General features: G+C 40.1%; 1 protein-coding gene across 2 annotated transcripts; it reads right to left on the bottom strand.

The window, feature by feature from the left end:
- Positions 1–3,347: 3,347 nt before the first annotated feature.
- zdhhc12a (zDHHC palmitoyltransferase 12a) lies at positions 3,348–12,493 on the bottom strand. 2 transcript variants are annotated; one of them, XM_074671299.1, is made up of 5 exons: positions 12,129–12,493; positions 9,412–9,545; positions 9,220–9,300; positions 7,733–7,899; positions 3,348–5,322 (listed from the first exon to the last, which is right to left on the bottom strand). In XM_074671299.1, exons 1-5 carry the CDS (start codon positions 12,211–12,213, stop codon positions 5,007–5,009), a joined length of 783 nt encoding a protein of 260 aa, XP_074527400.1. In that variant the 5' UTR covers positions 12,214–12,493; the 3' UTR covers positions 3,348–5,006. The 2 variants fall into 2 exon arrangements, with proteins under 2 accessions (XP_074527400.1, XP_074527399.1); XM_074671298.1 differs by having other exon boundaries at positions 7,733–7,902.
- Between the last annotated feature and the right edge of the window lie 240 nt (positions 12,494–12,733).

Below are 12,733 nucleotides of genomic sequence, written 5' to 3' on the forward strand. Positions count from 1 at the left end.
TTGGGCTCATTATTTTACTGTAGGATAAACCCCTGACCGACCAGGCTCATTCCATAGGGGGCGCTGCAGAATACTGTGGGATTGTTTCTGAAATTATTTCCAAGATTCTGGAATGTTGCTGAATTTCTGGAATATTATAATAATTCTGTGATGACCCCAGGATTCTAGAAAGTTTCCAGGATTTTTGAATGTCACTGAAATTCTGGAATGCTAATATTAGTCTGGAATGCTAATATTAGTCTTGAATGACCTCAGAATTGTGGAACTGTTTCAGAATTCTAGAATGCTTCCAAATTTGGATTGATTTCAGATTGTTTCCATGATTCCATTTTTTTTTTCTGAATTCTGGAATGTTGCTCAATTTCTGGAATAGTATAAATCTGTGATGACCCCAGGATTCTAGAAAGTTTTCAGGATTTTTGAATGTCACTGAAATTCTAGAATGCTACTATCAGTCCTGAATGACCCCAGAATGGTGGAACTGCTTCAGAATTCTATAATGCTTCCAAATTTGTGGTGTTCCAGTTCAAAATTACTCCTAGAATTCTAGAATGTTTCTTAAATTCTAGAACTTCACCAAAGTTCTGTGATGTCACCAGAGTTCTATGATGTCAGAGCTTCCAGTCCCAGTTTCTGAGTGTTGTTAGATGCTGAAGGAAACTCTCCTCACTGAGCTCACCTTTTAAGGCTTTACCAATCTTATTGCTGCAGATCAACTTTCCTTTTCTGTATGTTTGTAGCTTCATTGGAGTCGAGCAGCTTGATTTTCAGTTACAAACTTGGAAAGTTGTGCAGTTGTAAAACTTCAGACCGGTGGTGTAACCTCATGACTCTGAGAAACAGAGATCTTCCAACACTTTGCTCCACGTCTAACCAGCTGTAACCTCTCTGAGCGTCCTGTAGGGGGCAGACCGGGCTTGCTTCGTGGCCTTTGCTTCTCTTATCTATTCCAGACATGAATCCTCGGAGGTTGAGAATGTGCTGCCCTTTCTATGCATCACTGTGACCGGCTTCGCTCACTGCCCGGACCAAATCAGAAGAATGACCCCGCTCCTGGTTACGAGGCTTTTTTAAAAACTCCACCACGGAAACTTTCATATCTTTGTCCCCGCCGTCACGCCATCACACCGTCACCGCCACACATCAGTGTCCTTTCTGTTACAGCGGTAGGGTAGTCGTGCATGGCACTGTGGTGAACTTGTGCACTAGATATCCTGTACGTGCTGGCGTTATTTAAGAAGCCATAGAGAATCTAATATAGCCATAGTATATCAGAAATATCTGTATTTTACATTTAGCAAATCTTATCCTGTCATATCGAGCTCTAATGATGTCAGTGCAATAAAAAAAGAGGATGAGGAAGAGAGGCAGGGATGAAGATTTGAGATGACGGTTCAGAAGGTTCAGCTTTAAAGAGTAACTTAACGCTACTGTCGCTTTAAGAGCTGGTTAACCAGTCATCCTCACGTCCTTTAACTGGATTAAAGATGGATTTTATGGATGGTTGTAGCTGGAATTTGAGTGTGAGTTGGACTTCAGTTTTACTTTTCAGTAGTTTAAAGAGTGCATCAAAGAAGTGGGTGGAGCCAAAGCTCAGTCATCATTACATCACAGGATTACACATGACAGGCCCAAACAAAGAGGTGAAGTCAGACTCACATAAGCCAGATTAAATTAGACTGATCCAGATTTGATCACCAGAACTACAGGTGAGACTACGTACTTTGTCTATAGGGGGCGCCAAAACCCAAACAGAGCCTCACAGGAACTTCAAATTCAAGATTTTGTCTCTTTAAAAAAGCACTGAGAGACCAATCCAGAAAAACACCAAATAACCCAAAGATTCAGTCTGAAATTCACCAATTTCTGTTTTGTTTACAAGTAATGTACTTATACAGTCATTATTTAATCATTACTTCAACTAATTAATTCTTTTCTTACTGGATGGACCATAAAATGACAGAAAGTTTGTTTTGTTCCAGGCTATAATGAAGTTGAATTCTGCTCCAGAATAATACGTTTTTATCTGAGCTTACGTTGGGATTGATTCACTTTTGGGACCAGCCCCCAGTGGCTGTTTGGGGAACTGCAGCTATTTGGCCCTGAAGGCTGCTACTCTCCCTCATGTTTGGTTTTCAGCAAAGAGAAACTCAATAGCAAAAAGTTCACAGTTTATACACTTAAGTTTAGAGATTTAGAAAAAAAAAAAAAAACTTGAAGTAAATTGAGGAAAAAACTTTCTTTTGAGGGACTTACTTCTTTCCCCCTCTTAATTTAGGATGGCATTAGGAGAAATATACTTTTTCAAATCTTCAAAAATTCTTTAAATTCAGTTCCTTGTCACATTTTAAGCAAAATAATTCTTCCACTTATAAGATTTTAAAACTCATTATCAAACAATCTGGTTTAGACGTGTCTGTGTGGTTGATTTTCCAACAGCTGACTTAGTTTTCCAAACCATTTCTGTGTTTTATTACAGTGGTCATTGAATTTAAAAGTAAATAAATAATTATAATGAAAAAAGTTTATCCTAGTTGAAAGTTGTTTTTGTGAAATGATTTCTAACCCTGAGTGAATCTTACACCAAAAAGTTTTACTTTTAGATCGTCCCAGCGACTGTTACTGACTACAAGTTTGTGTCCTGTAAAAAAGAAGTAGGAACAATAAACATCTTTATTTATCATAATCCTGAACAAAATAATTATTATCAGCCATCACTTATCTTCAAAACTGTAACTGCTTTTTGAAATCTGAATCTAAATCAAAGCACTCGCTAATGACCTGAAGTCGTTTTGATGCTTCATTAGTTGTTTTCGTCGTCGATCAAAACCCAGTTAGACTCTGTCTAAAACCTGATAGTATGTTGTAAAAACCTGAACATCTAAATCAAAGTCTTTGTCACAAACAGTCTGATGGTTCCACCAGATGATGACAATATGAATAAAGGGAACAGAAGCAGACCGGTCATGAGGCTTTTTTACGTCCAAACACAGAGACTGTTATTGTTTGCTCTGATTTCCTGCGTTAAGTTACTCTTCAAACAAAAACCATCCTGAACTCTGAAGTCCTGGACCCTGAGTCCAGAAGCTGAACCCTTTACCTGCGTCAGTCAGATCAGACCGTCCGCTCACAGGAGGAGGAGGAGGAGGAGGAGGAGGAGGAGGTGTAGCAGGATAGACTGGAGTTCATTTAGCGACTGTAGCACTTTACGTTCATGCTGCTGAATATAACATACATGTTACTGACGTGTCCGTACCGTGTTTCTGTGTTTCCGTGTTTCTGTCTGTGTGTGGAGCATTATGACTAGGAATGTGAGTGTGTACAGATGTATAACAACAACACGCATATCATCAGTGTTTTAATGTACTCTCTTTATCAATAAATACAAACAACAAACTGTAAAAAAACATTGTTAGATATTTCCTGACGTCGCTCAAAAATCATTTTGTTCAACAGTTTAAAAACTTTACATGAAGTTAAATTAAAGGCACGTTCATTAAAACAGGAGGAAAGGCCGTTAGTGTTCAAACAGGGTCACCACCTGCACCAGGTGTAAACAGGATCATCACTGAGAGCGGAGGTGGAGACCAAACCTGAGAGAAAAAACACAACGAAGACAGAAAACACATTTTTTAAAAGCAGTTTCTAAAATTATCAGGATTTCTCTGAACACCAGGTCAGCTGACAACTCATCCCCTACATGTGCATCTTAAATCAGCTCACACTGTCAGTTAACCATCCTGTGTGCACAAGATACCGACTTTTCCCTGTAGGATAAGTGTCTGGAGAGTAAAATAACTTGTTTCTAATTATCCTGAAGAAACAATCATCTTCTGCTACAGGATACCAACTTATCCCATAAGATGAGTATCTTATGTACAAGAGATAACTTCTTTGTAAAAGATTATCATCTTGTGCGCACACGCTCACTTGATCTTTCAAGAAAACTCTTTCCTTTGCAAAATTTACAGCTTGTTTCTTGCAAGATAGTCATCTTGTTGGCACAAGTAATAGCTTGTTCTTAAAAGATACCATCTTGTGCACACACTGTTCCCTACAAGTTGATTATCTCGAGTGCACAAGATAACAAACTCGAACAAGATTATTTTCTTCTGCAAAAAAAAATTTGCCTAGAAAAGGATTTTTATCTTGTGCAAACATATCAACTTCTTCCATCCGGATCGTTTTCTTGTTAACTTGGTCCCAAATGACTGGTCCTAATATGATAATTATCTTGTGCAAAAGGGAAAATAACTTGTGCAATCAGATATTTTCTTCTGTGAGAATAATCCCAACTTTCCTTTTTATTATCTTTACAGCTTTATGTTTTGAGGGCTTTGGGATGATACCAGCCTGTTCCCACAAAATAGTCATCTTGTGTGCACAAGATATCAGTTGTTCTGACAAGATTATCATCCTATACACGTTTTTGCTCTATCAGATTGTAAAATATCCCCACAAGAAAATTATCTGCACACAAAAAGTCACCGTTTCCATCAAGATTATTATCACATGTGCACAAGATAACAGCTTGTTCCCTCAGGATAGCGATCTTGTGCACCGAAGATAAAAGTTCTGGGCCTTGATCTAAGATTTTTTGTTCACAGAACGAGTTAAACTCTCAAGAACAGACGGTGAACATGCACTCAGGTCAAAGCTTCGTTATAACGTTTTAATATCAGAGCAATGCAGCATGCTGACGGCTCATTAATGCTGTTTTTAGTGTAGATCTTCTTTCTTTGTAAGCAATTTAATGGTACTCCATCCAAAGTAGATAGAAATAATTAAATTTTGGACTGCAGCAGTCAGATCATCACCGCTCTCTGTGGAGTTAAGAAGTCGTAGTGAGCAGGAAGTTGGAAGTTTCCTGTTTGAGCTGCGTTGAGACAGATAAAGCACTTCAGTGTGACGGGATCAACACGATGAGACCTGAGTGCAGATTGTTTGCAGCGTATTCTCAGACGTGTTGGAAGAATCCAGGTCACAGCGCCACCCTCTGGTTGGGCTCACACAGAGCTCTGGCTGCTCCTCTGGTACATCTTCTCCCACACCACCGTCCTGCAGATGCAGAAAAAGTCCAGCAGGTTGCAGAGGACGCCTCGGTCGAACGGGTTCTCCTCGTCGCCGCAGTTCTTCAGGTACGAGATCCTGTGCCGGGACATGAACTCCCAGGTGGTGCAGTTGATGGAGACCAGGTAGAGGTGGCAGCCGAGCAGCAGCACCACCACCACCGAGAAGACACCCACCAGGCCCAGCGCCGCCAGCAGGAAGCCGTTTGATCTGAACCACGTCTCCCAGGAGGCACTGGGTGAGACTCCGGACCTGGAGACACAAGAGGGTCAAAACCAGGAGGGATCGTTAGAGACTGTTTAAAGGGTTAATCCAAATATTCAGACAAATTAATGACATAAAAAAGAAAAAAGACACATTCAGTCAATCGTCATCCCATACTAATGACTTTATAATCTCATATTTATGACTTTAAACACGCGTGAAACTGTTTATCCCTGATTAAAACCCAAACAGAGCCTCACAGGAACTTCAGATTCAAGATTTTGTCTCTCAAAAGGCGCTGAGAGACCAATCCAGAAAAACACCAAACATCACAAAGACTCAGTCTGAAATTCAACAATGTCTGTTTTGTTGAAAAGTAATCAACTTTTAAAATTATTCATTTATTTATTCCTTTAATTAATTAATTTATTTTTTTAAATAGAGTGAACACAAAATGAGAGTAAGGTTGTTTTGTACCAGGCTTACATTGGGATTGACTCATTTTTGGGACCGGCCCCCAGTGGCTGTTTGGGGAACTGCAGCTATTTGGCCGTCTCAGCAAAGAGAAACTCTACAGCAAAAAGTTCACAGTTTACAAACCAAAGTTTAGAGATTTAAACATCATTTAAAAGTAAATTTGACAACTAAGAAAAAGAAAAGTTTTATTAAATTGAGGAAAGAAACTTTCATTAGAGCGACTTTCTTCTTTCTCCCTCTTCATTAAAAACCGCATTAGGGGAAATATACTTTTCCAAATCTTCCAAATGTCATTAAATTTATCTGAAGTTCATATTTATGGCTTTAAATGAACATGTGTAAAACTTTTTATTTGTCTTTAAAAGTAAAAATGTGTCAAAGTTGAACACAAACTTTTTACCTGCGGCTCAGATTGTGAGTTTCTGACAAAACAAACTGGTCTGATGTGATCTGACGGTGGACCAGCAGGGGGCAGCATGTGTCTGAAACTGGACATGAGTTCATCAGCAGAGAGGAATCAGATTAATAACGATTAAACCTATAAAACTGTCTCTGTGACGTGCAGAGGGGGATGTTTCATGTGTGTTTCTTTAATAAAATCACAGGTTCCTGATCTGAGCAGGTCCCAGGTCTGGGAGTGAAGGTGGTCCGGATCAAACCTGCAGGTTTCTATGACTCAGAAAAGTCTCAAACCTGCTCCTTTAGCATCAAAACTGAGGTTACTTTTATCACAGCGTCTTTCACTTTTACTGCTTTTCTTATCCATACTTTCACCTGAACATTTAAAGGGCCGGCGTCCTCTGCTGGGACTTATGTAACTGACCTGGTTTCTCTTCATAAAGAGGTCAAAGGTGGCTCCACCTTAAGCTGCTTCAACAGTCACTAAACTACACATTAACAGCTCGTTGAAACACTCTGAGAGGCTCTGTGTGTCTGAGCTTTAAGAGCTTTGGTTACGTTGTTTTCACAGTTTGGGCTTTTTCTGCTGTTTGGCTCATAAATCCTGCAGATATTTGACTTTTTAAGGAAAACCGTGAATCTTTTCAGTCAGTTTTCTTCTTTAGAGACATAAACTGGCCTCAGATGGTTTAAAATCTACCTCAGAGTTTCTTTCCTGTAACTCTAGCAGTTCTCTGGGAGCTCATTTCTGTCTCCACTCACAGCGTGCAGAGTCTAACCCACAAACAGGCCTCGTATTAAAGTCCCTCAGCTGCAGGATTGATTTCAAATCAAAGGTCAGCTGAGCTGAAGCAACCTGCAGCAGCTCCTGTTTACTGACCGTAAACACGGATCAGTCCAACGGGAATCTCCAACATTTCTACAGTTACTGCTTCAGCAGAACAAACTTTCACCGACTCCTGACTCCACAGAGTCCCTGAGCAGACAGAGACGCTTATCTCAGAGCGCAGGCGCTGCCAGAGGGCGTTAGAGGGTGTCAGCTGAGGTCAGAGAGGGTTACAGAGGGTCAGAGATGGTCAGAGAGGGTCAGAGAGGGTCAGAGATGGTCAGAGAGGGTCAGAGATGGTCAGAGAGGGTCAAAGTGAGTCAGATTGGGTCAGAGATGGTCAGAGAGGGTCAAAGTGGGTCAGATTGGGTCAGAGAGGGTCAGAGATGGTCAGAGAGGGTCAAAGTGAGTCAGGTTGGGTCAGAGAGGGTCAGAGATGGTCAGAGAGGGTCAGAGATGGTCAGAGATGGTCAGAGATGGTCAGAGAGGGTCAAAGTGAGTCAGATTGGGTCAGAGATGGTCAGAGATGGTCAGAGAGGGTCAAAGTGAGTCAGATTGGGTCAGAGATGGTCAGAGAGGGTCAGAGATGGTCAGACAGGGTCGAAGATGGTCAGAGATGGTCAGAGATAGTCAGAGAGGGTTGAAGTGAGTCAGATTGGGTCAGAGAGGGTCAGAGATGGTCAGAGATGGTCAGAGATGGTCAGAGAGGGTCACAGTGAGTCAGGTTGGGTCAGAGATGGTGTGTGTGAGACGTACAGAGCGATGTGGAGAGCCCAGAGCAGAGCCAGCAGCTGCACCAGCAGGTAGACGATGAACCAGCGATGGTTCCTCTCGCCCACACAGTTCTCGATCCACGGGCAGTGATGGTCGAAGCGGCGCACGCAGCGTTTACACGTCTGGCAGTGCTTGGCTCTCATTGGCTGCTGCTTGGACCAGAAAAGAAGAAATCAAACAACGCAACACTTAATTTACACCAATCTTTCTATTTTACAAAAAACACAGAGATAGAAGTTTTTCAAACTTTACACGTTGAATATTTCACTAAGTCATCAGATAGTGAGAGCAGCTTCATCTCCCTGAGGGTAAAAGATCGTCACCTTAGTATTAGTTGTGTGTATAATTTATTCTGTTTTTTAGTTATTTATATTTTTTATTATTTTTTTAAAATAATCAATTAATTATTATTATTATTATTTTTAATCATTATTATTTTTAATATTATTATTATTATCATTATTTTTAATTATTATTATTATTATCATTATTATTATTATTATTATTATTGTTATTATTATTATTTTATTTATTTATTCTTTTATTTTCAACATATATAATATTTCCTATATAAAAATTCACAAGCGCATTCATTGTTATTATCATGCATCTTGAAAATCTTAAAAATAATAATAATTTTTAAAAACTTGTCACAGTGAAGCCCTTTAAAGGAGCTGCTGTGTTAGATGAGCATCACATCCCTTCACTGAACATCAGAGTGATGATGAGCTGTTACCGACTGAAGACAGGAACAAGACTGAAAACACTGATTTAAACAGGATCCACCTGTGCACCTTAAACTGTTTGTTGTGTTATTGTTAACAGTTTAAATCATTTTAAATTTGATTTTGGATCATTAAAAAGATGAAACAGGACATAATGTATTGTAGTGTTTAAACCCAGCACAGACCTGTAAGTTTGGGACTTTAAAATAATTCTGACGCTCTCTGCGAGCCGTCCCACTGAGGTATAAACGGGTAAAATGGAGTAAATGGTCTTTTCAACCAGAGACTTGACAGCTATGGTTTGTTCCCGCTGGTGACAGAGTTCAGTTTGTGGAGGCAGAGAAATGTTTTTATTCTCTTCAAATTAAAACGAAGGAGACTTTCTGAAAGTGACACTTTGAGTATCTGCTGCCTTCACGAGTATCTACCTTGAAATTAGACCAGTATCAGCCTGATTCCTGGTATCAGGACTCACCAATCCCTGGTGTTAAGTTTACATTAGAGTCTGTGTTTAATTAAAACTGACATGAAAAGTCCGGGTTTGAAAATAAACCCAGAGCATCAGCGCGTCATAAAGCTGCCATCTTTATTTTTCCCGCCTCCTTTCACGGCCTGTCTCTCCAACGAGGAGACGCGTCACTGAGCTTCATCAGAGGAGTCTAACTTCGACTGGAGAAGAAGAAAACTGTGAAACCGGGTTGATCCGGATCAGGTGAGGTCCAGGGAAGTCCTGCTGCGGTTTACCTGCAGCAGACAGTATCCACAGCGCCGCAGCCGAGGGGGCGCCGCCTCAGGAATCATGGACTCCATCTCCTCACTGGACCCCTGGACACACACACACACACACACACACACACATTAGTGCAGGAGCTGAGTTGACTTCCTGAAGTGTTTCTCTGAACCTCAGACCTGGTCCTCCTGGAGACTCGGTCTCACCTTGAGCGTGTCGGACAGGACGAAGCCGGGGTCCATCAGAGAAACGGCGAAGTATAAAAGCACGGAGAGAACGACCACGACGAAGAAGAGGATCGGCAGCAACAGCTCTCCTTCCTCCTCACACCTCCGCAGATCTACACATACACACACACACACACACACACACACACACACACACACACACACACACACACACACACACACACACACACACACACACACACACACACACACACGCACACACACACACACACACACAGAGAGAGCAGGAAAACACGACATGAAGGACGTTTTGTTGATGTTTTATAACCTCGTCAGATTTTCACCTCGTGGTTAATGAGGTCACAGAGAATCCAGGTCCTCAGCGCCAACCTGATGAGTCATGGAGACGCGATGAATCTGCTTCCAGCTCAGCATCATTCAGAGGAAAACTCTGATTTTTATTCATGTTTTGTTAAAGTTTTTGCTTCTTCGTCACGAGCTGATGAAACGAGCTCTCAGGTTTTAAAGCCGCTCTGAGACTCAGGACTCTCCTTTTAACGGGAGCTTGAGCTCTTTGTTTTTTCTGTCAGTGATCCTGGGAGTCCTCCAGAGACTCTTCAGATTCAGGCCTCAGTAACATGAAGTTAAAGCTGAAAACAGCATCATCCCTGACCCTAAACTCGCTCCATCAACAGACACAGACTCTTCATAAACCCTCACACACGAACTTCTCTTTGCTCTGAGGGAAACTGTCAAAGCTCTGTGTTTTGGGTCATCCAGATGTGATTTACATGAAGCTGCATCTCTCAAACCTGGTGACTCCTACCGGACTCATGTCTGCACCCTGCACAGAAACGATGGGTCGTCCTCTCTGACTGAGGCTAAAGGAGGATCTGTGTGTGTTAGTGCATAAAGTCTAAGTCCTGCTCAGTCCACAGACTGTGTCAAACTGCAGGTTTCTCTCACTTTTACTGAGTTTTAGGAATCAGCTTTTAATGGTTATGCTCCATCTTCTTGGATTTCTTCTCAAAACAGTTTTAAAAATGAACATTTTGGTGATTTCATTTTATAATTTTATTCACGTTTAATTTTGAGGCACAGTGAGTTAATTCTTACAGCATGATTCAACTTAAAGTGCTTCACACAGACATGCTAACACTCCCTGGAAAGGTCAACAAAACACGTTAATACAAAACATTTGGATTTAAACAATTAATAAATAAATAAATAAATAAATAAATAAATAAATAAATAAATAAATAAATAGCAAAAAAACATGTTTATTTTTTTTGTTTACCCAAAAAGCAAAATGGAAACACAGTCTGTCGTTGTTGGTCCGTGCTTCACTTACTTTCTATGTGCAGTTAAGAGCATTTTTGTCCTTTTATAATAATCCCTCAGATTTTCTATGTAGGTATAATTGCTAACTGCATTTGGTGATTTTTTTTATAACATTCTCTATTTTTTTTAGTGCACTGTAATAGGTATTAGCTCAGAGTTTCAGCAGACCTGATAATTCCTGAGAGTTTGTTCAGATATTCTGAATTTAAAAACTGAACGCTGTGTCTGTTTGTTTATAAATCCTGGGACTCTTTGTCTTGTGAAGGCCTTTGTTACCACTTTGGAAAAGTAAAATAAATCTATTATTATTATTATTATTATTACTATTATTATAACAAAAAGGGTCAATCCACAAATTTTCCCCTTTCAGTTATGATGAAATGACCTAAAGACAGACAGTTAATCTCTTTAAAAACAAACTCAAAACCTACCTTTTTATTCAAGCTTTTACCTGAATTACCTTTTAGTGTTTTATTTATTTTAAGTACAGACTACTTTTTATTATTTTATCTTGTCTTATTTATTTATTTATTTTATCTTTTCTTTTTAAAATCTTTTATATTTTTCGTATTTTATTCTCTAGTGTTCCTGTTTTATTCTTCATTTATTCATCATTATACATATCTGTATATTTTAACTTAATTTCAAGTATTTTTATTCTCAATTCTTAAAAATCATTTTCTTATTTTATATTATAATATATTTAGTTTTACACTTTTTACCTAACCTCCAGTGTTTTCTCATTTTTAAACCTTTAAGACGGCGTTTCCTCAGTACGTACTGGGTACAGCAGTGTGCTCTATTACTGTCTTTATCTGTGTTGCTTTTTATTAACACTGTGTGTGGGTTGCTGTGTGGGTGGAGTGGGTTTGGGTTATAATTATTTCATTTAATTCATGTGTCTGTTTGTAAAGCACTTTGTGCTACATTTTATTTGTATGAAAAGTGCTGTATAAATACATTTGATTGATTGATTGATTGATAAAGAGTGTCTGTCTCCAGCTGCTGTAATAAATCTCTGAATCATAGATGTTGACATTAGAACAGTGTTAAATCAGAGCAGCAGCTGCTCACATACTAAGAACATGTGTTTACATAAGGCTGGGCTGAGGATCATATGAAGGTGACTGAGTTTTAACTCCGTGTTATATAAACCTGATGATGCTCCCTGATTATACCGAGCTGCTCAAACAGCGGCTCAAAGCCAAGTCAGACAGAGGTGAAATGTTTTCCTCCTTTGTTGAAGCACCAACAGGTTATATAAGAGGTTCTGGATGGACCCAGTCCGTGTTTACTCCTCTGTTTACCTCCTGCAGACACATGACCCTGACTGAAGGTCTCCTCATGAGTTAACTCACAGGTCGAGCTGTCTCAGGTGAATGGACCGGACTCACCTGTGTTGTGGAGGAACAGGGTCAGGGTTATGACCCAGGTGAGGAGGGTGTGGGTGGCCCGGACTAGAAACCCGGTCCGGAACATGTTCTGGTTCTGAAACTAGCTTAATTCTAGCTTTAATTAGCTCCGCTGTTAGCCGCTAACTGCTAACTCACCGGCTAATCTCTTTAGCATCGTACCGGAGCGAGCTGACGGAGCAAAAACACGTTAAACACGAATAAAACCGTCACATTTTAACACTACGGGACCAAAATGAAGCAAATCACTCTGTAATTAGAGATATTTAGATTTCCTGTGTCAGGTTCGAGTCCTCTGAAACGACCTGATTACACTTCCGTGTTTTGGTACGGCAACCCGAGTAGGTCAAAACATGTACGCGATGCGAAAAAGTCCAACGAGTGGAGCAGGTGTTTGTTTGTGTGTGTGTGTGTGTGTGTGTGTGTGTGTGTGTGTGTGTGTGTGTGTGTGTGTGTGTGTGTGTGTGTGTGTGTGTGTGTGTGTGTGTGTGTGTGTGTGTGTGAGCACATTTCTGGTGGGGAGAAAATGTACACAAGGATAAATATAACTTCAAGATTTGCTCTGTCACCTTTACTCATGAACTGTT

The sequence above is a fragment of the Halichoeres trimaculatus genome, unplaced genomic scaffold (genome assembly GCF_033239565.1).
Source record: "Halichoeres trimaculatus isolate MK-OKI-2021-1 unplaced genomic scaffold, fHalTri1.1 fHalTri1_scaffold_5, whole genome shotgun sequence".
Lineage (NCBI taxonomy): Eukaryota > Metazoa > Chordata > Actinopteri > Labriformes > Labridae > Halichoeres > Halichoeres trimaculatus.